The sequence below is a fragment of the Macrotis lagotis genome, chromosome 1 (assembly GCF_037893015.1).
Source record: "Macrotis lagotis isolate mMagLag1 chromosome 1, bilby.v1.9.chrom.fasta, whole genome shotgun sequence".
Taxonomy (NCBI): Eukaryota; Metazoa; Chordata; class Mammalia; order Peramelemorphia; family Peramelidae; genus Macrotis; species Macrotis lagotis.
Window position 1 is genome coordinate 877,202,767 of NC_133658.1, and position 26,884 is coordinate 877,229,650.

At 38.7% G+C, this 26,884-nt stretch overlaps 1 protein-coding gene across 1 annotated transcript in view; it reads right to left on the reverse strand.

Moving 5' to 3' along the window:
• Positions 1 to 22,533: 22,533 nt before the first annotated feature.
• Positions 22,534 to 26,884, reverse strand: part of DDI2 (DNA damage inducible 1 homolog 2) — a 33,418-nt gene continuing 29,067 nt past the window's right edge. The window contains exon 9 of the mRNA XM_074218369.1: positions 22,534 to 26,092. Coding sequence (XP_074074470.1) covers positions 24,195 to 26,092 — 1,898 coding nt within the window. The 3' untranslated portion in view covers positions 22,534 to 24,194. The remainder of the gene's footprint in view (positions 26,093 to 26,884) is intronic.

Sequence of the window (26,884 nt, forward strand, 5' to 3'; positions counted from 1 at the left end):
AAGGACGGGGAGGGGCGGGGCCAGGCCTTCGGAAGTGACGTCAGGGGCGGCCCGGCTCCGCCCCGCGGCCCGGCTCCGCTCACCTCCACCTGCCCCTGGTCCGGACCCAGCCCCCCCCCCCCCCGAACCGTCAGTGCCGCTCGAACCGGCGCCCAGGATCCTGGGGTCCCCCACCCCCCTTCCTGAGACCCTCCCCCGCCCCGCCCCCTCTGACGCCCCGGGGTCCCCCCTTGCGGCTCCCTGAGCCCCAGGACCCGCCCCCTACCATGGGCCCCCTCCGGCTTGGGGGGCGGCAGCCCCGGCTCCCCCACCGGGCAGCCCCTGAAGCTTCCCTCCCCATTTCCCTTCGGGCATCCTCCAGACCCACCACTCGGTCTCCCAGGAGCTCGCCCCCAGCCTGCCCCAAGGCCCCCGTAACTCGGACGATTGTTCCATGGGCTCATGGACCCCCCGCATCTCTCTGCCCGCTTCTCTCCAGAGGAATGGCAGCCCGGGTCTTTTCCAAGGGACCAACTGCGGCTCCAGCCCTTCTGCCCCCCCCACGCCTCTTCACCCCCTCTGGTAACGTGCCCATGTCTACCCTGCACCAGCCCTTGCCATCTCCCTCCCAGAGACACTGGCTTCATTACAACCCAAGTAACGCTGCTTGAGTGTTGCTGCGCCCTCCTCACCACGGCGCTTGGAGGCAGTGGGGGTCCCAGTCCTACCACTACCCACATTACTGAGGAGTAAGCAGGACCAGAGGTGGTGAGGCCACGCAGCTACCAGGTGTTTCGGGCAAGCTTTAAATCAGAGCTCCTGCTGTCCAAAAGACCTGTCAGCCCACAGCATCACAGCAAGGCTGCCTCCCTCCCCATTAGGATCCAAAAGAGGGGTCCTACATTTCAGAAGAGATGGTAGGGTAGATAGTTTCTCACAGGAATTATCTCAGGATGAAGGCCATCATCTATTGCACAGATGGGACTCCTCCCCGTTCATCATCTACCATCCTTTCAAGCCCAGTTCCAGAATTTCCCCGGCCTTTGCCCCTAGGGTAATGACTTCCCTGAGGCCCCCTTTTGCACTTTATTTCATAAATCCCAAAAACACTTCTCATGTAATAGTAGATAATAGTGGATTGATTCCTTACAGGCGGAACTATGTATGTCTTTAAAAACTTGAGATCTGCCCAGTACGTTCCATGGTTTTCTGCACACGAGGGCTGTATATTAATTGTACTTAAAATTTTTGTTTGGGGGCAGCTAGGTGGCGCAGTGGATAAAGCACCGGCCCTAGAGTCAGGAGTACCTGGGTTCAAATCCAGTCTCAGACACTTAATAATGACCTAGCTGTGTGGCCTTGGGCAAGCCACTTAACTCCATTTGCCTTGCAAAAACCTAACAAAAGAAAAGGAAAAAAATTTTGTTTGATTTAGTCTACCTGACCCTGTTTCCTCATCTATAAAACAGGAATAGAATACTTCACAGGATTGATATAAAGAAAAGACTGAGGGCAGCTAGGTGGCGCAGTGGATAAAGCACCAGCTCTGGAGTCAGGAGTACCTGGGTTCAAATCCAGTCTCAGACACTTAATAATTACCTAGCTGTGTGGTCTTGGGCAAGCCACTTAACCCCATTTACCTTGCAAAAACCTTAAAAAAAAAAGACTGAAAACTTACAACCACTGCGTTTGACAATGATATGATGATGATGCTGCTGCTGGTGACGGTTATGATGTGATTATGATGTTTATTCTTCATTCTGGAAGAAGACCATGGCATCAGGGAAGTGATGCCATGACAAACAAGTGAACTGGATTTGAGTGAGGGGGTGCTGTGCTAAGTCACCCTCCCTTTCTCTTCCGAGCCATCAGGATCCAATGGCCAGATGTGCATCAGGGACTGGAGATGGCCTTGGAAACTAGGCAGTCAGAGTGAAGTGATTTGTCTAAGGTTACAAAGCTAGTTAAGTATTGTGTCTGAGGTCAGATTTGAACTCAGGTTCTACTGACTCCAGGGCTGGTGCACTATCCATTATACCACTTAAAATGAGCATTGCTTGTACCAAGTAAATTTGATTAAATTTGATTTTTCAAGAAATAATATTTTATTATTTTCCCAACAACACTTTTCAACATTCATTTTTTGGCCAGGCTTTGGGTTTCATATTTTTCTCCCTTCCCCTCTCCCCCAACAGAAAGCAATCTATTATAGGCTATACCTTATAACTGCTAAATATAGATCCATATTAATCATGTTGGCACTTAATTTTTTAACTTAATAGTAATTTTTTTTTTCAATTGCATGTGAAGATAGATTTCAACATTCATTTTTGTAAAATTTTGAACTCCAGGTTTTCCTCCCTCCTTCCTTTCCCTTTCTCCTCTCCAAGACAGCAAGCAGTCTGATATGTTATATGTGAACAGTCATGTTGGACATATTTCTACATTCGTCATATTGTGAAAGAAGAATCAAAACAAAAGGGAAAAACCATGAGAAAAAAAACAACAAAAAAGTGAATATAGTAAGCTTTTGTCTGCATTCAGACACTAGTTCTTTCTTTGAATGTGGATGGCATGTTGCATCATGTCTTTTGAAATTTTCATGGATCCTTATATTACTGAGAATAGTGAAGACCATCATAAGTTGATGATCATACAATATTGCTGTTTTCTGTGTTCTGGTTCTGCTTATCTATCAATTATGGATGACTTTCCAGTTTTTTCTGAAATCTGCTTGCTCATCATTCCTTACAGAACAATAGTATTCTATTAAATTCATATACCACACAACTTGTTCAGCCATTCCCCAATTGATAGGCATCCCCTCAATTTCCAAATCTTTGGTAGGCACTCAATTAATGTTGATGGATTGATTGGCATGGGGAATTCTCACTGGGGAAACTAGCTTCTTGTACCAATATGTGGCTCAGCATCTGTTTTGCAATCTCAGTTTTCTGGGTTAATTAAGAGTTAAGTGACATGCCCAGGGTGAACTTGCCAATATATGTCAGAAGCAATGTTGTTGAATCATATCTGACTATTTGTGTCTCCATTTGGGCTTTTCTTGGCAAAGATACTGGAGTGATTTGCCATTTCCTTATCCAGCTCATTTTATAGATGAGGAAACTGAGGCAAACAGGTTGAAGTAACTTCCTGAGGGTTACATAGTTAATATGTCTGAGGCTAGATTTGAACTCAGGTTGTATTCCAGACTCCAGGTCCAGCATCATGTGGGCAGCATTTGAACCCACATTTTCTGACTCCAAGGCTGGCTTTTTATCCATTATAATACATTGCCTTTCTTTTTTTTTTTTTTAGGTTTTTGCAAGGCAAATGGGGTTAAGTGGCTTGCCCAAGGCCACACAGCTAGGTAATTATTAAGTGTCTGAGGCCAGATTTGAGCCCAGGTACTCCTGACTCTAGGGCCAGTGCTTTATCCACTACACCACCTAGCCACCCCCACAATACATTGCCTTTCAAATCAACACACACACACACACCACACACCACAGCTAAGGGGGCCCTAACATCTGAGTCTACTTAAAGAGTGACTAATAGCCTCACCCCTTCAAGTGGCAGAACCTCCCCTCTGACTCCACCCAAGCTACAGCAGTAACCACAGGCCTAAACATGTCCTAAATATTCTTGATCTGGAGGAACATCCATTCTGCCCAAAGGTAAAAAGGGATTTGTGAAGATACACAAGTTGCACAGAATTGGGAGGCACGGTCTCCTCTCAAAGCATGATCACATTAGGCAAAAACACCCGAGCTTCCAAGAGCATCAAATTGACTTGGACTAAGAGAGGTGTAACTACACATCCATTACCACATAGGAAATGCTGAAAAGTAAGAATTCAGAGACACCTAGAAAGTCTTACATGAACTGATGCAAAGTGAATTAAATAGATCCACTATGACTTCAACCACAGAAAGATCTACACTCAATATTATATAATTATGATGACCAAGCTTCTCTCCAAAGAAAAAGTTACTGAATTTTGCAAAAATATGAAGAAAAGGCTTACACCCAACTTTCCTCCTCCTACTTGTTTGCAGATATGGAATATTACATAAGAAATATCAGATTTTTTCCAGTTGATTGATTTTGTTATTTTTTTCTCAGGTTTTTTTTTTTAAACCCATGCTTGGAGGAATAAATCTATTTGGAGCAGAATCTAGAAAAAAATCTAGGTGATGTAAAAATGAGATACCAATAAAATTTATTAATAAAAAAGAAAAGGTTAGAAAACTTATCCCACGCTGCTTGGCAAAGATGTGGGATATTGTATATGGCATCAACCTTGGTTGAAAGATTGGCTAATTTTGCTGAAATACTTTTGCTGTTTTCATTTGTTAATGTGGGGCAGCTTTCTAGATTTGGAGGGGAATTGTTGGAAATGTATTATAAAAACAAAACAAAAAATATGTAAGTTTTTTTGGGGGGGTGGAGCCAAGTTGGTGGCATGAAGGCAGTGTTTCCCAGAAACTCCTTCCCCCCAAAACTCCAAAAGCCTTCAAATTATGACTTTAGCCAAAATTTAGAGGGGCAGAACCCACAGAAAGACTGAGTGATACATTTTCCCAGTCCAAGATAACTTAGAAGTTCTGCAGGAAAGGTGTGTTTCACCAGGAAGGGAGTTGGAAAAAAGTCCCAGCCACAGTGCAGCCCGGCCCAGGAACAGCTTGAAGGGGTGGTGAGAGAAATCTTCTATACCAGAATGAATATGGAGTGAAGAGCACAGCCATAGAATTGGGGAAAACCAGCCTGCCCCTCCAGAGGCACAGCCCACAAAGGGTAAAGGGGTCAGGAGAGACTGCAGAAATATCCCTGCTCTCCCTGGGGCAGGACTCTTCTGTTTGTCCACACTCAGATGCAGGTTGCAGTTTGGCTTTCCATACTAAGATAGCAGGGATCCTCCTCACAGCTCCAAAGCAGAGGGCAGTGCCTGTGGTCATTTACATATCAAAGCACAGGCAAGACAGCATAAGACCTTGGAGGAATAAAGGTCCCAGTGGGTGTCCTCAAAAACCCCTCAAAGCCTTGGAAGTTCTGTAAATTAGTCTTAGGCTGAGGAAATAAGTAAACAACAGAAAAAGAAGAATCTGACCATAGAAAATTACTTTGGTCTCATGGAAGATCAAAACACATACTCAGATGAAGACAAAATTGAAGCTTCCATATCCAAAACCTCCAAGAGAAATAGAAAATGGGCTCAGACTATGGATGAGCTCAAAAAAGATTTTTGGAAATCAATTAAAGGAGATGGAGGGAAAATTGGGAGGAGAAATGAGAGCAATGCAGATAAATAATGAAAACCAAATCAGCAGCTTGGTTGAAAGAAATACAAAAAAATATTGAAGAAAATAATATGTTAAAAACAAGTTTTGGGGGCAGCTAGGTGGCACAGTGGATAGAGCACAGGCCTTGGAGTCAGGATTACCTGAGTGCAAATCTGGCCTCAGACACTTAATAATTACCTAGCCGTGTGGCCTTGGGCAAGCCACTTAACCCCATTGCCTTGCAAAAACTAAAAAAAAAAAGTTTAGGCTAAATGGAAAAAGCAAAACAAAAGGCAAATGAGAGTGCCTTAAAAAGCAGAATTGGGCAGCTGGAAAAGGAGATAAAAAACCTCTCTGAAGAAAATAACTCCTTCAAGTGCAGAATGGAACTAAAGGAAACTGATGAATTTAAAAGAAATCAAGAAGAAATAAAACTCTTCCAAAAAAGCCAAAAATTAGAAGAAAATGTGAAATATCTCATTGGAAAAACAACTGACCTCTAAAACAGGTCCAGAAGAAATAATTTAAAAATGATTGGACTACCTCAAAGTCATGACCAGGAAAAGAGCCTAGACTTCATTTTTCAAGAAATAATACAGCTAAATTGTCCTCAGATCCTAGAAGCAGAGGGTAAAATAGAAACAGGGAATTCATCTGCCACATCCTGAAAGAGATCCCAAAAGAAAAGCTTCCAGGAATATTATAGCCAAATTCCAAACCTCCCAAGTCAAAGAGAAAATTATCAAAAGCTGCCAGAAACAAACAATTCAACTCTCATGGTTCCATAGTCAGGACACAGGATCTGGCAGCATCTACATTAAGAGCTCATAGGGTTTGGAATATGATATTCCAGAAGGCAAAAGATCTTGGTTTACAACTGAGAATCAACTACCCAGCAAAACTGAACATCCTCTTTCAGGGAAAGAGATGGACTTTCAATGAAACAGGGGACTTTCAACTTTTCCTGTTGAAACAACCAGAACTGAACAGAAAGTTTGATCTCCAAGTACAGGTCTCTGTTGAACCATAGAGGGGGTGGAAGAGAAGGACTAACTATGAGGAACTTAATGATATTGTACTGTTTGCATTCCTTCATGGAAAGAAGATACTGATAACTCATATGAACTTTCCCATAAGAGCTGTTAGGAGACTATATAGATAGGGCACAGGAAGGAGCAGAATATGTTATAATATAGTAAAAAGATGGAGTCAATGGGTGATAAAGGGAAGTACAGGGAGAAAGAGAAAGGAGAGGAAGAATGAGCTAAGATATTTCACATAAAAGTCAAGAAAAAACTTTTCCAATGAAGTAGAATGGGGGAAGGTGGTGGTGGGGGAATGAGTGAAACTTCATTCTCATCAGAAATGACTCAGAGAGGAAATAACATACACACTTAATAGGATATAGAAATCTATCTTACCCCAGAGAAAAATGAGAAGAAAGGGATGGGATAAGGGGGAATGGGGGGGGAGGGAAGGGGGGAGTAGGTGATAGAAGAGAGGGAAGATTGTGGGAGAGGGTACTCAGATATGACACACTTTTGGATGAGGACAGGATGAAAGGGGAGAAAGAATAGAATAAATGAGAGTGGGGAGGAATAGAGTGGAGGTACAGTTGGTAATAGCAACTGTGGGAAAAATATTGAAGCAACTTCTATGGTGGACTTATGATAAAAAAAAGGCAATTCACCCCATAGACAGAGCCATTGGAATCTGAACACAGACTGAAGTACATTTTTTTCTCTCTCACTATTCTTGAGGTTTCTCATCTTCTTGGGGGGAGGGGGGTTTAATGTTTACTCATAACAAAATTATTGTAATATAAAATAAACTTACAAAAATGTAAGTTCTCCCCAAAAATTGGAGAGAGAGGGATGGTTGTTATCACAGAGCACAAAATGATATTGAGCACAGGCTGTCAGAAAATCCTAATATTAGAAGCAGTTAGAAATGTAACACTGGAACCTATTCCTTTGGCATGGGTTTGTGGTTCTTCAGATCACGTGAAGTGGGGTTGGAGATGGGGACAGACCAGAGGGTATGGGAGTATGAGTCAAGAGCCTCCATGAATCAAAACTCCTTAACTACCTCATATTGGAACCTTGGACAAAACATGAGAGAGAGAGAGAGAGAGAGAGAGAGAGAGAGAGAGAGAGAGAGAGAGAGAGAGAGAGAGAGAGAGAGAGAAGGGGAGAGAGGGAGAAAGACTGCATATATAGGTGGGGGAAGAGAGGAAGAATATTGCCCTACATTGTAATTCAACTGAAAAAAAAAAGGGAAGATGATCTGAAAGTTGATTAGATTTCTAGCTTCAAATTCAGAGACAAAAAAAAAAACAAAACGTTTGTGGTATTTCCAGAATGGGTAAACATTTCCTTTGCAGTTGCTTGAACTTAAGAATTTTCTTTTCCATTTGGAGACAGCAAAAGGAACATACTTTTGCCAAAACAATATTAACCAGGTTCTCACAGCTGTTCTAGAATGTTGGGGTGATGGTGATGACTGTAACTACAATAAAGAAAATAACAATGATAATTGTTAAGGCAGATGGTGACAGTGTATAGAGTTCTAAGTCAGAAAGACTTAAAGTTCAGATTCAGCCTCTGATACATTCTAGCTGAACTGTTTGCCTTAGTTTCCTCATCTGTGAAATGAGCTGGACAAGGAAATGACAAATCACTCTAGTATTTTGCTGGAAAAAAAACCCCAGAAACAATATGATTCACAAGATCAAGAAGAGTTGGAAATGACTAAACAACAAGTTTTAATCTCACAACTCTGTGAAGTATTATAGATCTAATTTTAATTCTATAGAGGAGAAACTGGAGACACAGAGAGGTTAATCAAGCAAGTATTTATTCTGCTTCTATAATGTACTAGACACTGCTGGATCCAGGAAATGATCCCTGCCACCACCACCCCCAATTAGCTAATTCCTGTCTTCAAGAAGTTTACATTTTAGGGTAGGAAAAGACATGTACACATATAAATACAAAATTTAAACAAAAGGTAATTTTTGCAGAGAGTAGGGAAGGGATTTCAGGAAAGGCCTAAGATAGATCATGGATTCTGAGTGAGTCCAGAAGGCTGAATTCTTTTTCTTTTTCATCTAGGTGGTGCAGGGATAGAGCACTGGTCCTAGAGTCCGGAATACCTGAGTTCAAATCTGACCTCAGGCACTTAATAATTACCTAGCTGTGTGACCTTGGGCAAGCCACTTAACCCCATTGTCTTGCAAAAACCTAAAAAATTAAAAAATTAATTTTAATTTTAATTTTCAGTTCCAAATATTATTCCTCCCCCCACACACACACATTGAAAAGGCAAAATATCCAATTTCCAGTCTGCATATGAAATCTTGCAAAGTTTATTTCCATATTAGTCATGTGGGGAAAAAAACGGTAAGAAAAATAAAGGAAGTGAAAAAAGTATGCTTCAATGTACACTCAGTTTATTAGTTCTCTCTCTGGAGCTAGGTAGCATTTTTATCTCAAGTCCTTTGGAATTGTCTTGGATCATTGTACTGACCATGTCATTCACAGTTAATCATCTTAACAATCTTTACAAAATCATCTTTACAATATTGCTATTATTGTGAATACTATTCTCCTGATTCTGATCATTTCATTTTACATCAGCTCATGTGAGTCTTTCCAGGTTTTTCTGAGAGCATCTTGTTTTGTTATTTCTTATAACGCAAGAGTGTTGCATCACAATCAAATAACATCATTTTTTCAACTATCCTATAATTGATGGACATAACCTCAATTTCCAATTGTTTGTCACCATAAAAAAAACTCAAAAAAACTAGATCTTTCTCCTTTTTAAAAAAAATTTCTTTAGGGTGGCTAGGTGGTGCAGTGGATAAAGCACCAGTCCTGGAGTCAGGAGTAAGTACCTGGGTTCAAATCTGGTCTCATTCACTTAATAATTACCTAGCTGTGTGGCCTTGGGCAAGCCACTAAACTCTATTGCCTTGCAAAAAAAAAACTAAAAAAAATTTCTTTGGAATATAGTCCAACTAGTGGTATTGCTGGGTCAAAGGGTATGTACAGTTTTAATAACTCTTTGAGCATAGTTCCAAATCATTCTCCACAATGGTTGGATCACTTCACAACTCCACCAAGGGAGCATTAATGTCCCAGTTTTGCCACAGCTTCCCCAACATTATTTTTCTTTTCTATCATATTTATTTGATAGGTATGAGGTGGTACTTCAGAGTTATTCTAATTTTCATTTCTCTAATCAAGAGTGATTCATCAAGGCAATAATCAGGGACAATTTTAGAGCACTACTACAGAGAGATAATACCATCTGAATCCAAAGAAAGAACTGTGGACTTTAAACAAAGACCAGAGTCTATTACCTTCAATTTTTAAAAAGTGTCATGTTCTACATAATTTTGCTATCTCTTTAATATTCTATTTTCTCCTCAAAATATGATTTTTCAACACATTCAGTTTTGATCAATGTATAGTATGGAAACAATGTAAAGATTATCAGACTGTCTTCTGAGGATGGGGGTGGAAGAAGGGAAGGGAGGGTGGGGGGAAAAGTGTAAAATTCAAAACCTTCAAAAATGATAGGTAGAAAGTAAAACAAAATATTTTTTAAAATAAAAAAGTGATTTAGAACATTTTTCCATATGACTATAATAGACTTCATGTTTTTGTCTGTATTCTTTGACCATTCCATGGGAAATGACTTATAAATTTGACTCAGTTCTCCCTATATATTAGAAATTATGACTTTATCAGAGATATTTGCCATAAAATTTTCCTCCAGCTTCCTGGCCTTCTAATCTTGGCTTTTAGTTTAACATAATAAAAATTATCCATTTAAATCCCGTAATCCTTGCTATCTCTTGTTTGGTACTAAATTCTTCTCCTTTCTATATAGATTTGATGGGTACACTATTCCAAGCTTTCCTAATTTACTTGTGGTATATCTAAATTTGCTTTATGACTAAATTATATACCTATTTTGGCCTTATCTTGATATGGTGTGAAAGGAGGCCTAAGCCTAGTTTCTATAAAACTGCTTTCCAGTTTTCTCCATCGATTTTTGTCAAATACTGGGTTCTTGTCTCAAAAGCTTGAAACTTTAGGTTTATCAAACATTAGATTTCCATAGTAATTTATTCCTGTGTAGTGTGTATATAATCTATTTCATTGATCCATCACTATTTTTTTTTGAAAGATTTTATTTTGAATTTTACAATTTTTCCCCTCAATCTTGCTTCCCTCTGCAATCCCCCCTCAGAAGGTAATCTGTTAGTCTTTACATTATTTCTATGGTATACATTGATCTAAGTTGAATGTGATGAGAGAGAAATCATATCCTTAAGGAAGAAACAAAGTGTGAAATGTAGCAGAATTATATAAGATAACTTTTTTTTAAATTAAAGGTAATAGTCCTTGGTCTTTGTTCAAACTCCACATATCCTTCTCAGGATACAGATGGCATTCTCCATCACAGATACTGCAAAATTGTGCCTGACTGTTGCCCTGAAGAGGAAATTAAATACCTAAATAACCCTATCTCAGAAAAAGAAATTTAACAAGCCATTATAGACCTCCCTAAGAAAAAAATCATCACTCTGTTTCTTAACCAGTACCAGATTGTTTTGATGATTACTGCTTTATAATACAGTTTGAGTTCTGGTACAGTTACTTTCATTCACTTCACCCCCTGTCCCTAATTAATTCCCTTGATAATTCATGACCTTTTGTTATTACAAATGTATTTTCTTATTTTTTCTAGCTCTATAAAATATTTTTGGTAGTTTGATTGGCATTGCACTGAATAAGCAAATTAATTTAGGTAGATATCATTTTTATTATACTGGCTTGGTCAACCCATAAGTAATATTTTCCAGCTATTCAGATCTGACTTTATTTCTGTGATTATTGTCTTTATATAGTTCCTAGGTTTGTTTTTGTTTTTTTGTTCTTTTGATAAGTAGGCTTCCAATATTTTATATTGTTTACAGTTATTTTAAATGGAATTTTTCTATTTCTTACTGCTAGACTTTGTTGATAAAATATAGAAATGCTGATGATTTATGATTTATTTTTACTTTCAGCAACTTTACTAAATTTGTTAATTATTTCAAGTAGTTTTTTAGTTGATTCTCTAGGATTCTTTAAGTAAACTATCTATCATATCTATGGAGTAATAGTTTAGTTTCCTCATTGCCTATTCTAATTCCCTCAATTTCTTTTTTTGTGTGTGTATTGCTATAGCTAGAATTTCTAGTACAATATTGAATAATAGTGGATATACTTGCTTCACCCCTGTTCTTTTTTGGGAAGATTTCTAGTTTATTCCTATTACAAATTACACTTGCTGATGGTTTTAGATGAGTATTACTTATCATTTTTAAGGAAAGCTCCATTTATTCTTCAGCTTTCTTTTGTTTTTAATAGGAATAGGTGTTGTATTTTGGCAAAAGCTTTTTCTGCATTTATTGTGAAAATCATATGATTTCTGTCAGTTTTGTTATTTATATGGTCAGTTGTGCTAATGGTTTTCCTAATATTGAAGCAGCTATGCATTCCTGATATAAATCCCACCTGGTTTTATTGTATGATACTTGTGATATATTATTCATTCTCCTTGTTAGCATTTTATTAAAAAGTTTTCCTATTCATTCAGTAAATTGTTCTATGATTTTCTTTTCTCTGTTTTATTCTACTTTAGTTATCAAAACCATATTTGTGTCATATGAGGAATTTGGCTTCTTGACATGTAGTTAGGAAAATTTTATTTTCATTGGTGGTAAATTCATCCCTTTTGTTTTTGATACTGATATTTTTTCTTTTTCTTTTAAATCAAATTAACCAATGATTTGTCTATTTTATTTTATTTTTCATAAAACCAGCTTCTCATTTTAGTTATTAGGTCAATGGTTTTATTACTTTTGATTTTATTATTATCATCATTATATTTTATTGATAATTTATCAATTTCTCATTTGATTTTCAGATTTTCCAATTTGGTGTTTAATTAGGAATTTTTTATTTGTTTGATTTTTCTACCTTTTTTTGTTGCATGCTCAATTAATTGATTGGCTCCCACTCTAGTTTATTGATGTAAACATTTAGATATATAAAATTTCTCCTAAGTACTGCTTTGGCTGCATCCCATAAATTGTAGTATTTTATCTAATTGTTATCATTCTCTTTAATTAAATTATTGTTTCTATGATCTGTTCCTTGTTCCACTCATTCTATTGGATTAGATTGTTTAGTTTACAAATAGTTTCCAAGTCCTTTATTGGATATAATTTTTATTGCACTTTGATCTGAAAAGGACATGGTTAATAATTGTGATTTTCTGGTTGAGAGATTTCAGTACCTAAATATATGGTCAATTTTTGTGTAGGTGCCATCCATCTACCACCAAAAAAATCTACCATCTATTACCAAAAAAAGAACTATTCCTTTCTATTCAATTTTCTCCAATTCTATCAGAGCTAATTTTTCTAAAATTCTATTCATCTCCTTAACGTCTTTCTTATTTTTTGGTTAGATTTGTCTAGTTCTGAAAGGAGGAAGTTGATATTTTCTACTAGTATGATTTTTATTCTTTTTCACTGTAATTCATTCAACTTTTCCTTTAAGAATTTGATGCTAGGGGCAGCTAGGTGACGCAGTGGATAAAGCACAGGCCCTAGAGTCAGGAGTACCTGAGTTCAAATCTGGCCTCAGACACTTAATAATTACCTAGCTGTTTGGCCTTGGGCAAGCCACTTAACCCCATTTGTCCTGAAAAAAAAAACTTAAAAAAAAAGAATTTAGATTCTATAGCATTTGTTACATGCATGTTTTGTGTTGATATTATTTCATTGTCTATGGTACTTTTTAACAAAATTTAATTTCCTTATCTTTTAATTAGATCTACTTTGCTTTTTCTTTGTCTGAAAACATACCTACCCCTGCTTTTTTTTACTTCCTCAGAAGCATAATAGATTTTGCTTCAACCCCTTATTTTTACTCTGTGTGTATATTTCTGCTTCAAGTGTGTTTCTTATATACAACATATTATAGGATTTGAGTTTTTAATCTGTAGGATAAGATAGATTTCTCTACCTAATTTGGTGAAGCCACTTCCAATGAGAGTAAGGCCCAAGCACTGCCTTTCCACCTCCCTCACCTTCCCCTCTACTGTAAAAACTGATTTGCACCTCTTTTATGTGAGATAATGTATCCCATTGAATTTCTCCTTTCTGTCTTCTCCAGGTATATCCTTTTTTCTCACTCCTTAATTTTATTGTTTTTGAATATCAGTCCATATAGTCAGTACCACATGTACCTTCTGTCTATGTATGCTCCAACTGACCTAAAAGTGACAAAATAATTGAGTTACAAAAATTATTTTCCAATATAGGATGTAAATAGTTTGAAGACCCTTTTGATTTCTCTTTTCTATTTACCTTTTTATATTTCTCTTGAGTCTCAGGTTTGACTATCAGATTTTCCATTCACCTCTCAGGAATGCTTGAAAATCCTGTATTTCATTAAACATCCACCCTCCCCCCCACAATGATTATACTCAATTTTGCTAGATAGGTGATCCTTGGTTGTAATCCTAGCTCCTTTGCTAGGATTTTTCAATTCCTACCTACAATCCTTTAGTGTAGGAGCTGCTAAATCTCATTTTTTTTCCTGACTGAAGCTCCATGATATTTGACTGCTTGCATTTGTCCTGGGTGCTCTGGAAATCAGCTGTAATATTCCTGTATCCATATGTGGGTGATGTAACAGAGTCCTGCACCCAGAGTCAAGAAAGGATTTCCTGTAATTTCCTTCTGACCAGTTATCTAACCCCCTTTACTATCTATGGACCGAGAGCTTCAGAACTGTCTTGCCAGTGGCTCACTTTTGACTGGTGCGGTGATCATAATGATCTGAGATCATAATTGCTACTCTTGCCTTTTTTTAAGTCTATAATGTGTCTGTTTCAAGTGTATCTCTTGTAAACAATATTTTTTGGATTATGATTTCTAATCCTGTCTGCTTTCTTCCTCCATTATATGGATGAGTTCATCACCTTCAAATTTAGAGTTATGATTTCTAACTGTGCATTTCTTTCCATCCTATTCTTTTCTATTTATCCTTTTCTTTTTTTTCCTATCCTGTCTTCTGTTTTGCTTGGACCAAAGCCTCCTTTCATCTACCTTCCCTTTTATCACTTTCACTCTTTCTCTTAGCCTCTCTTTTCCTCCTATTTCCATGTTGGTAAGATGAATTTCTATACTCATCTATGTGTGTGTGTGTGTGTGTGTGTGTGTGTGTGTGTGTGTGTGTGTGTGTGTTGTTGTTGTTGTTGTTGTTGTTGTTGTTGTTTATTCTTCCCTCTTTGAATAGTTCAGATGACAGGCATTCAAGTTTCACCCACTTCATTCTCATTTTTCCCCCCCATTGTAAAGATTCTGGAATGACTGTTTTACGTGAGATAATTTCCCTCATCTTTTCTGTCCCTTCCCCTTTCTTCCAGTTTCTCATTGTTACATTCCTTCTCAAACTATTGGGGAAGGTACAACCTGTAACAGCTATAGCTTAAGTTCCAGACTCCATCATATCCACTCCCAGTGTGAGTCTGGGTAAGTCACAAACTCTCTAGGTTTATTTCTATATCTAAAAAATACGAAAGGTTTGAAGATGGTTTTCAAGTCCCTTTCTAAATCTATGATCTTTTGAACTCTAGCCTTACAAAAAGAGGGGTTTTGTGACAAAATATTTCAAGTGACATTTCCTCTCTGAAATACTTATAGACAGTAAAATTTCAGTATGAAAATAGGTTTAATTTCCTCAGCTTTGCTCTAAACTTTTCATGGTCCCTTAAAGGCTTCAGTGAAATTCTAGACCTTCCTTAGGGCTCATGGCAGAATACTAATGGGTTCCATCAATATAATTCAAGATCCAAAATATTTTAAAGCTGTATAAGCTTGGAAAATGCTGCCCTGGAGGGACATTTGATAGTCAACAACTTTAGGGCTGAGAACTAAAAGCGATGCTCTCATCATTGTCTCATAAGCAGTTATTAACTACTGGTCTGTCAACTGGGTGACTTGGAGGGTCAACATCTCAAGGCTTCCAGTAAATTTTGGTTTAAATGTAAAATACACAATTTGCTCATTTAATGTAGAAATGAAGCATGGGTAACAAGGCTGCTCCTCTTCTGTTTGGAACGTTTGAAATGGGATATGACTAATGAGTCTATAAAGTTAGGAACAGAACTGAACATGGGGCTATTCCCCGATTGCACAATAGTGTGTGTGTGGGAGAAATCTTTGAGACATAATATGATCCATGTCTGGAATAAATAAAAGACACCTAATAATATCTTGTCATCTTTTTGATGATTTAACAGGTGATAGAGACATAATAAGCCATTAAGGCATAGTATATTTGGGGGAAATAACCCAAATTTTTTGGCAGCAATATCCAGAAAGATAATGAAATGGGGACTAATCTTGACTTTGACACTAATTAGCCATGTGACCTTGAACTCATCATTCCCCCAAGCCTGTTTCCCTGTGTTTTTAACTTTGAAGAGCTGGACAAGGTGCAATCAGCTCCCACAGATTCAATTAAATCTCTTTGTAGATGACTTCCAAAACATCCTTTGGGGGCAAAATCTGTGGTTTGGAAACTTAATAGAGCAACACAAATTGCTCTGACCTGGGGAGGGGGAGGGGCACATGGATTGCTCCTATAGCTAGCTGGGTTTAAAGTCACCCAAACCTGAAGTTGGTGTTCAATTCCAGGAGAAATGTTTGTTTCTGGTTGTTTTTGTTTTTGGCACAAATCGAAACTTCAACTCTACCAACTGTCTGTTTTCAAGAAAAATTCTCCTTTTCCATCTAATTAGGAAAGGATTGGCTAAATCCAATTATTACACTCATTAGCTGTAAGATTACTTGGTTTGTCACAATTCACTGACCTTTGATACGAAAGATCCAGTTCATACAATCAGGTTCTGAAGATTAAGAAATACTCCATATTCTTTATGAAGTTCTCCTATTGTGCTGCTTCTCTCCTCAGCAATTAGCTGTTTTTAATTCCACCTCAACTCACTAATACATTCTCAGTCAAAACCCAGAATTGCCAAACTCAGCTGAAGTCCTTTCCATGTGATTTTTTTTTTGCGGTTGTTTTTGCAAGGCAATGAGGTTAAGTGACTTGCTCAGGGTCACACAGCTAGGTAATTATTGTGTCTGAGGCCACATTTGACTCTCTGTCCCTAGGGCTGGTGCTCTATCCACTGTGTCACCTAGCTGCGCCAGAGTGACTTCTAAAGTGATAAATTCTCCCTTATAATTCTCATCATTATTGTAACTTTCACCAATGTTTACTAGAGACAATGCTATAGAAGGACTAAAAGGATTTAAACCAGAGAGTTTGTAGGCAGAAAAAGTACTAGATTTGGCATTAGAAGACCTGGGTCCAAATCACAGAACCATGGATGGGACAAGTCATTTACAGTAACTTCTTCAGGATTCAGTTCCCTCCTGGGTGAATTTGAACTAGAGGACATCAAAAGCTGTTCCCTCTTTCCCTTAAATCTGTGATCCTACAAATGAAGTCAGTAAAAGATTTTTAAGATCACAGAATTTATTGTGGTAAAGGAACTTAAAAATCACCTAAATTTATCCCTTTAATAGTCTTTATTCTTTTTGCTTTTAAAACCCTCATTTGGAATCTCCCTCTCCAAGACTGAAAAATTCAGCAAATACCAGCACATCGATCCTATTTGTCAACATATATAACATTCCATCTTCATAGTCCACACCTCTTTAATAAAAGGAAGAGCATCTCCTAACACCTAAATTTGGTCATTATGACACACTACTGTTTGGTTTGGTTGTTTTTTCCAACACCCAGGGATATAGTCACAGTGCATGTGGTTCTCCTGGTTAGGTTAACTTCCCTCTGTGTCACTGCATACCATGCTTCTCTGAGTTAGCTGTATTCATTTTCTATCACCCATAATTCTGTTCTAGTTATACCATCCATTGCTTATCCATTCAATTTTGTTTCCAGTTCTTGGCTCCCACAATGTACTGCTGTGAGCATTTTATCAAGCATGAGAATTTTCTTATCATCTTCAATCTCCTTGGGGCATCCACTTAGCAATGGGTTCTCTGGGCAAAGGGTATGATAGGCACTTTAGTCTCTAATGGAGTAAGGGAAGAAATCATCCTACTACATAACTGGTTGGGAGTGTTTTGGTAGTTTGTGGAATAAAAAATGCATAATATAGTGACTTCCAAATTTGCTTTTGCAATATTCCAAGAAGCCTCTCAAACTTGCCCAACATTAGGATAAAATGCTTTTTTTTTAATCCATCAAAACTACAACTACAAAGTCTGTTTCTACTAAAATCAACTCCAAAGTTTAGACTAAATCACTGGTCTAATGATGAGGCTGGGTGCAGTAAAGTTGGCCAACTGAGTACTAACTTGCAGAAGTCCCTTCACCTTTCCATATCAGCTTCCATCCCATCTCATAGAAAGGTCTGTTTAGAGTTCAAAAACCATTTGAAAGATACTACACACCTTGCTATTATTTTCCTTGTCTACCATCTACATATGAAATGTTACCCAAAATAGACACCATTTTCATCAATCAGTAAGTATTTATTAAGCACCTCATAGTGCCAGGCACTGTCACTTAACAGCAATCCTTTTACAATATACTTTACATTTTCCCCATGCTACACATTTTCTCAGAACTCAAGCCCATAGGCCATGGTATCTCCATGCACAATGAGAGCAGCTACTTAAAAGGCAAAGGAGTTAAGCAAACTATATCTCAATTTAAAATAAACTAACCAAACAATAGTGTCATGATAAAAGTTTTATTGTCTTTAAATATGAAATTTTTTATACATCAACTTTATTTTCCTCAACAAAGTCCTCATTTATTTTCCTTTTAAAAAAGAATCAAGTATTCTCCCTGCTCCTGGCTGACATTCAGTATTTGACAAAACAAACCCAAAGCCCAACTCAGCTGCAGACAAAGCACATGATCAGCCAGCCCTGAAGGTCCAACGGCACAAAGTGATCGACGTTGGGGTTCCTGAGCTTGGCTCCTGTAAGTTCTCCAGGAGAGTTTGTTTTGATTTCTCAAAACTAAAGCATTATGGGATGAGAAGATGATAACTGGCAGGCAAGGGTAGACAACAGATAAGCCTGGTTTTTCTAAAACACTGATGTCGTTTCAATGATTTGGAAAAAAGTCCACAATCACCTTTGCTATTCATATTTAAATGAAAAAATCAAGAGTAGTTGTTAAAGGGGAAGTTTTAGAGATAATCAATCTGGCAATCTGGCAGTCTCTCCTCAAGGTTAGAAGCTCCACCCAACTTGCTCAGAGTTGGAAACTATTAAAAACATACAAACAAAAGTTTACCAAAGTTTGTATTAAGCAAAGACCAACCACTGGTTGCTCTTGAACCATTCTAAACAAGTGTCACTGGAGCCACCTGAAAAACAAAGCCCTAGGAACACAGGATGGGAATAAGGAAGTGGTCAGAGGCCAGATAATGACTCCACCTGCCTTGAGGACTGGAGCCTTAATTCATGATAAATTAAAACAAATAACCAGAATAGTAACCTTGAAAATTGGTAACCTGGAAGTGAAAGTCGATGCAGGTGTACCCTTTTCATATAGAGACAATCATTGAAAATTATAAAGTAAAATTTTTATAAAGTCATTTCTCCATTGAAAGATTTCTATGTGGGAAAAAAACTTGAATACCCCATCTCTTCTTAATAGCTTCATCCCCATCCCTGCCCTGCATCCCATGACAAAAATCATAGTTCATGCAGCAAAGCTTTTAAAATATAAAGAGACTGGGAGGGAGAGAGGGAAAGGATGGTCAGATCTGTGATTTCATTTAGAACCTTTAGAATGGAGTGAAAAACACAAAACATCATTTCATTGCTATAGATCTCTCAATCATATCCACCAGGTCCTCTTGCCTACAAGGCTGTCCTCTACCCACTATAGCACATTGCTTCTCCTAAAAAATGATTGATCTGATGAAAAGTGGAGTATTTCATGATTGTTGGGGTTTTTTAAACTTAAAAAAAGGAGGTAAATCCTCAATGCTTAGTCTTCTATAACAACCCCCTCAACAGCCTCCGGCAAACCCACAGGACCTTGTCTTGAAGCCCTCCCATATTCCTGGGCAAATTTAATTGGGATGGGTAAAAATGAGGCCACTTTCTCTAAACCAGGGTTCTTAGACTTTTGTCTCCTCTTTTGAAATCTGATAAAGTCTACAGATGCTCTCTTCACAATGTTTTTAAATACCTAAAATAAAGAGGATTACCAAGGAAACCAATGATACGAGAGAGAGAGAGAGAGAGAGAGAGAGAGAGAGAGAGAGAGAGAGAGAGAGAGAGAGAGAGAGAGAGTGTGTGTGTGCATCTCCCAGGCTTCCCTGCCCTAAATAATTCTCTAGTCACTTTTTTAGTTTTTGCAAAGCAAAGGGGGTTAAGTGGCTTGCCCAAGGCCACATAACTAGGTAATTTATTAAGTATCTGAGGCCCGATTTGAATTCAGGTATTTCTGACTCCAGGGCCAGTGCTCTATCCACTGCTCCACCTAGCCACCCCAGTCAGACTCTTCTAACAGAAAATTATTGTAGCTTTCAAGATCTCAAAGTCTTGCCAACTTCCCAGTATCATCAGCTGCCTATTAGAGTAATACGGAGCTAATTGTATGTCAAAGCATGTTCCTTTTTGAGCTGCTGGCCTAAACTAATGAATGGAAAAACTTGGCTATATTTGCAAATTTAAGACACTGAAGGATGAACTGCCATTTTTAACTTCTAAACCGTACTCAGCTAAGCAACAATTATGGTCCCAGTTGTCCACTGGACCAACAGTTGTCAACTAGTCCAAGAATTTGGGGATTACCTGATCCTATTTTAAGTCTGACTTTTTACAGCATTAAATTTATACCAAACTTCTCTACAAATTTAAAGTCATAAAATGTCATAAGCTAAAGCAGCCTTTGTTCCAGACACTAACTAGTAGAATTATTAAAATGAGTGACAGGGTTCAGCCCAGCTCTGTGAAGAGCAAGAACTGAATTAACTTGGGGCCATCTCCCCATCTGGCAATTCTAGACCTTACACTGATTACATGTGCTCAAAGTCTACGAGACAATATTCTGGGGAATGTGGAACTAAAAACTCAACATGGAGCCCTTTAGTGTAAGTTAGAAATGAACATTAGTATTTCAGAGGCTTCCCCCAGGAAAAAAAGAAACAGTCCCTCTTCCACTTTGTTGTTCTATCACAATATCCCATCATCAAATGTCTGGGTTACTTGTAGAACCAAGGCACAAAAAGTGAACAAAAACTTCACCCAAACCACTTCCTTCCTCCTCTCGTTCACTCACTGGGCTATGAAAGTTCCATCTCTATTTTCACTGTTGACCATTTAGATCCACAAATAGAACCATAAATCATGCCATCAAGTTCCCATCATTTTGATATATACCCTAAATATGTTTGCTGAGAGTAACTGGTATTTTAAGACCCTCAGGGGAAAAGGAAAGGTTTTTTTTCTGTTAAAATTAGTTGTTTTCTTTGCTTTTAGTTCTATCCCAGCTTAACCAAAGACTCTGTCCTAACTTTAGCTTTTGAGATTTTGATTTCAGCTCTATCTGCTCAAAAGGAGAAATTGGGCTTTTTGGTGAACCACTGATGTTAAAGAGGACAGGGCAACCAAGCAGTATCACAGTAAAAACAAGTCTCAATTACAAGTAAACACAGTGCTAATAGAAATGTAAACATCCATAGTGAATAGCCCTGTTGATGAGCTTCAGCAGCTCAATTATCTCATCTTCTCTCTAAATGACTTATAAGTAGGAAAATAAAACTAGAATATTCGCCAATCCCTTGCTATAAACTGCTTTCTCTATAGATGTGGACCTTCCTTGATAAGACTTGCTTCTCTATGTAGTGAGTCAAAAGCTGGCACTTTACTGATTGGCAGGATGTAGTCCATTTATCTCTGTGGTTAAAGTAATTTGCTCATATTTTGTTTCAACTCTTGTATTAGGATGTGGAACTTTAAATTTTGCCTCATCCTGTGTATTTATATATTACTTTATATATAATATATATGGAATCATGACAATCCCATGTATTTTAAATAGATATGTGTATGTTCATATATGCATGTCTAAGTATCTATAACGTGTATATATGAATTTTTAAAAATTTTGTTTCATGTAGTAGAAGATGGGTGCTATGGAAGTAAGGAAATAAAGGGCCAAAGTGGTAGAATTAATGCTTGCACTGATCTTTCCTCTATCCTTTTTCTAAGAACTGACTGGTTAATAATAATAGCCCAAGCACAAAGTCTTGGGAGACCTGAGGGTGACTGACCCCTGGTGACCCATACTGGTACAACAGCACCCCCTCAAGAAGTCTGCCTAGCTAACATGGAGACTGCAGAAAATTTTGAGTTGTAGGAGTTGCACAGAAGAAATAGGCAGATACAGCTTCTCTTCAAATCACAGAATATTATATCCTTAAGTAAACAGAACCAAGAGGTCAGCTCTGCCCACAATCCTCATCATCAAGTTTTGGACCTTGAAGGTTGCTCATAATCGATAAGGGCCAGCCATCATCGACTCTGCCTGCAAAAGAACACTGACAATAGTCACACTGACAAATGTGAAACTTGAAAGTCATTGTAGTTACTGTCCTTTCAGAGCTAACTATAATTTAGTGGATTATGTAGTAAGAAAAAAAAATGCAAGGTCATACTGCCAAGCCAAAATAGCCTTAAGTGTCTTAAGCAATTCTGAAAAGTTTCTAGCTCTTGCTGAATTAAAACACAACATGCACCATTTTAAGACAAATAGAAGAGTAGGAAAGGGAAAAGGTAAAGCACAAAAAAATTAGGAACAAATCATATGCTGAAAATAAGACAAAAAATAATGGTTTTGGCAGATGGGCTAGAAATTTCATTCCAAGTTATTCTTTAGACAAATATCTGTATAACTGCAGGCATGTGTGATTTTTTACTAAAAATTAGGTAAAAAAGACTTGTGAAAGTCTCCCTTCCCCCCCAAACCCCAGAATGATCTCTGCTACTGATGACCATTCCTATCACCATCATGTGTGCCTTTAAGATATGGAATGTCCCATATGCCCCGAAGGAATGGTTTTATGCCAAAGTTAATTTCAGGTATTCTCAAAACACAAAATTATCTTCAAACAAAAGTTTTTTTTGAAAAAAAAAAAAATGGATCTGTTGCCATTAATCACTTTTCCAATCCCAGAAACCTCTGCTCAGAGAGTAGCCCATGACCAACATTTTTATTCCTTAACCATAAAGCAGAGAGGACTCAAAGTCTGCTATTTTGCACTAATTACAATACAAATGACCTAATTCCAATTTTACAGCTCTAGATGGGGTTTCATGAAAAGTCTGTAAACAGTCTCATATTGCATCTTAAATCTTTGGTGTGGGGAATAGTAAAGGGGGTCGATTAACAATAATTCATTGGAGGCCTGACTATTCTTCCATGTTCCTCTGGCTAACTATGTCAAAGCAATGCTTTTTGTCACCAGTTCAATGTATGATTCATACCCCCATGCTAAAGTCTCTTTAAAAAACAGGAGTGGGAAAGGGGTATAGGAATGAAAGATGCATGTTTCTCAAGACTCCCAAATTAAAATGATAAATGCTCCTGAGAAAATGAATTCTCCACATACTGTATTCAATGGACTTGGGTTTGGATGGAAGTAGCAGGTATTTAAAGATATACATATGAAGCCAAGTGGCTTCAGAGTTTGCCAGCTGGATGCAAGGCCGCCATTTTCTATTACAATCAAAGATCCTGATTTGTCATGTTCATAAATCTTAAAACAGTCAATTCCTTCTTCCAGAAGTAGAAGGACTAAGATGAAAGCTCCCAAAGGGAGTGCACAGTGGGGCCCACAGGACAATGAGATCCCAGGGGCTGGTCTTCAACACAAAGGCCACAAGAAAAGTATTCTCCATGCTCTATACCCTGCTCTGACTTGTGCTTCCAGAACTAAGATGGCAAACTTCAAATGGGGTGCTTCTGAAGGGAAATGATGGAAAAATTCAGATTTACCAGGGAAGGTCACTTGAAGAGTAAGAAAATGGACACTTCACACTTGCATTTAGTGAAGAACACAGCCACAAATTATCATTTGGGTCAGGTCTGCCCTCTCTAAAGACCCAAATAAATTAGTGCCAAGGCTATCTTTTCATGCCTCACTCAGGTCACAGAGAGCTCAGTAATTATATAACATCACTGAGGAGAGCATGAGCTCAGAGCAAGCAGACCACAGATGGAACCCTACCCAGAAGCTAGTGACTCCAGTAGGAGCCAGAGGAAGAGTGTTTCTTGATTTGGAGCATCAGTGGAAGACAATGCCAAGAGTACTGGATAAAATTTCCAACAGAGCTACAAGGGAAAAGCAGTTTTCCCTATAGGTTATACTTGTCTCACTACATTCTCCACTGTCTTCATCCAAATAAGGAATGGACACAATCATGGTAGTCTGCTTTCAGCTGAACAAGTGGTGGGATTTCTAATAGCTTCTGCTTTTTATAATGGTCAACTTCCTTCTAAAATGGTAACTTTATGTAAACCCATCAGTTTTATTCCAGAATGCATCATTAATAAGAATAAAAAGCTCATGTGCACACACTGCCAATACATTAAAAAGGCCCAAATTTTAAACAAAGTGTGATAGACAAGAGATCATAAATTACTTTGGCCTAAAATAAAAATCTTAAAAAAAAATCTGGCTCAACATTCTGCTTGCAGGTTTCTACGTACATCGTATACACATACATCTCTATAGTGATATTTACGTTTTCAAAAGAATGGGGATTGGTCAAATCCACCTTTTCCATGGTTATGTAGGAACAATGATATTCTTTGCCAGCAAAATGAGAAGAGCGAGGTCAACATTCCCACCAACACGATGCAAAGCCCCAAGAGCTTCTCGCAGAGTAAAACCTGCACGAAGAATCCGGTCCACGTCTGCAGCAGGGAAAAGGTGGCTTGGGAGAAGTGAGGGGTTCGATGATGGGGGACTGACTAGCTGCTCAAGTCTGTGGAGGGACCTTGTGGCTTCAGGACAGATAACACTCTCCCTGACTTCAGGCATTCCTGTCAATGGGTTCTGAGCATCCTGAGAGATATCTGGTATGGAATCGGATGGCAAGGCCTCAGTTTGTTGAGAAGTCTGAAGGATACTATCCCCCTCGCCTGCTAAGTATCTTGATGAAATTTCTGTCCCTACTGAGTTTAACTGATCCAATATTTCTGCAGATGTTACTGTGAAAGAAGAGCTTTCCCTCCTTGATTCTTGTGACTTCTGGACATTCTCTGGGGCAGCTTCCAGGTCTTCATCCAAATTTCCACTGTTCCCATTTTCCCCTCCAGCACCTGGGGACACCTGAGTTACTCTCTCAGCCTTAACTGATCGAGATTTCACCTGACAGGAAGAGTCTTGAGGATCCTGCTCCTCCAGCAGTGCTGGAGGATGTTGACTCTGAGGTGGCTGCTCAGATCTCTCCCTACTGTCAGTTCTGTCTTCAGCTACTGTTTCTTTGTGGTGGATTACTTCTTCAGATACAAGATTTCCAGGAGAGTCTTGACAACTAATGACCAAAAGCTGGTGAAGTTCCTTTAAAGCAGCTGTTACAGATAAACCAGATTCTTCTATGGGTGCTGCAGGGTCCGAGGAGACCTGTCCATCACCAGACAGACTTAATGAAGAACAATTTTCTCTTAATAAATATGGCAATTTACTTTCTGTTTCTGACATTTCAACGTTACTTTCTGGGAGCTGTAAATCACTAGTTGACACAGGATTACTCACAATTACAGAAGAGGAGTTATGCTTTGATGCCTCAGCTTCCACCCAAGGATTATCTAAACTGAGCTCAGAAATACCACCATTTTCAGTACTGGCATTATGACCACTCGCCAAACTACGGACCACTACCAGGGACTGCTCAGTCACATCTATTTCCATGATTGTTTCAGTGTATGAGCTGCCACCAAATGAGGCTGACGATGGACTAGTGTCTTCAGGATGTGGAAGGCCCAGCTTCTGCTGCTCAGCTCCATGACTCTCAGTTTGTAAATCAGATCTTTGCTGGGTAGGAAGAAGCCTGGGCTGCAATTCGGGGTCAAGTCCAGTCCTCCAGAGGGGATCATCCACCTCACACTGAGGTTCAAACTTAGCCCACTCACTCACTGGCTCTGGGGGTTGTTGGAGGTCAATTTCCAGACCTGGTTCTTGGTAAGGTGAACACAAACTATTCTTACTTAGATATGTTTGTGGATCGGGCACCTGGGTGGCTAAAACAGACAAATCATCTTTTTGTTCTCTATCAAGAGAGACTCTGATGCTAGAGGTGCTTTCCTTAACAGATTTCTTCAGATTATCTGCCATGATTGTTTCTTTGTTTGATGAATGCCAGAGAGCAGCAGCTGACCTTGGATAGCCTGCAGGCTGGTCTTCCATGGTGTTGTCTGATGAGGCCTGGGTAGCAAGGTCCAGGAAAGAAGGAGGACGTTCTTTCTTGTCCGAGGTGACCTGGGATTCAGCTTTTGGATCCATGATCTCTTGTAAGCTGGGCTTGTAGGAGCAGATGGAAGCAGGAGCAGAGACAGAGCGATCGAGACTTATGGGGTGACTGATCTTGGAGCTGAGTCCTAAAGAATGGGCTGCACTGTCAGATCCACCACAGGTTGGTAATGATGATGTTCTCAGTGAGGTAGTTTCTTTATCACTTTTCTCTACATGGGAAGAAAGGAAAAGAGGAGCTTATTAAGCACACATAAAAGGGAAATTATATGAACCTCAAGATGTAGATTAGGTGTAAACGTATGCTTCCTAAAATACATTCAGTTCAATCTAATATTACAGATTCAGGTTCTCATGAATAAGTGTTCCAATAATGATTACTGCCCAGTGCTGAATGAGTATTGGCCCAGCTGTGAAGCTATTGGGAGCTCAGAAGCCAAGATAAGATCTTGATAGATTGGGGTGGGAAGGGTGGAAAACTGCTAAGAAAGGCTATTACTCCTCTGGAAAACTCCAGAGGTGGGGATCAAGTCAGACCTGGAGTTGGGAATCCCTGAATTAAAATTCCTCCACCAACACTAGCTGTGTGACTTTATCTTTGTCTCAGTCTCCTTATTCTCAAAAAAGGGCTAACAAAAACATTTACCTCCTTGGAGTTGTTGTGAGAATAAAATGAGATAATCAATAGCTTTGGAAAATGCTTTATCTCCAACATAAACCAGGACAGAATCAGTTTTAGAGGAAATGTAAAGACGAGGCAGACACAGAAAATTCTAAAGCCTATTGTCCACCAAATAACACAACTTTCAAGTAGTCTAGCATGTGCTACACAAGGGAGGCATCAAGCCATGGGTGTCAGAGATAAGCCTATGAAGTCAGTACCAATCAGATCAGTATTTATTAGGGGTCTCTTATGTGCTGGCTCTGGGGTTACAGAGATGAAATGAAATTTTTTCCAGAGTCTACCATGTGCCAGAGGGCACATGTATATCTAACTAGGCACA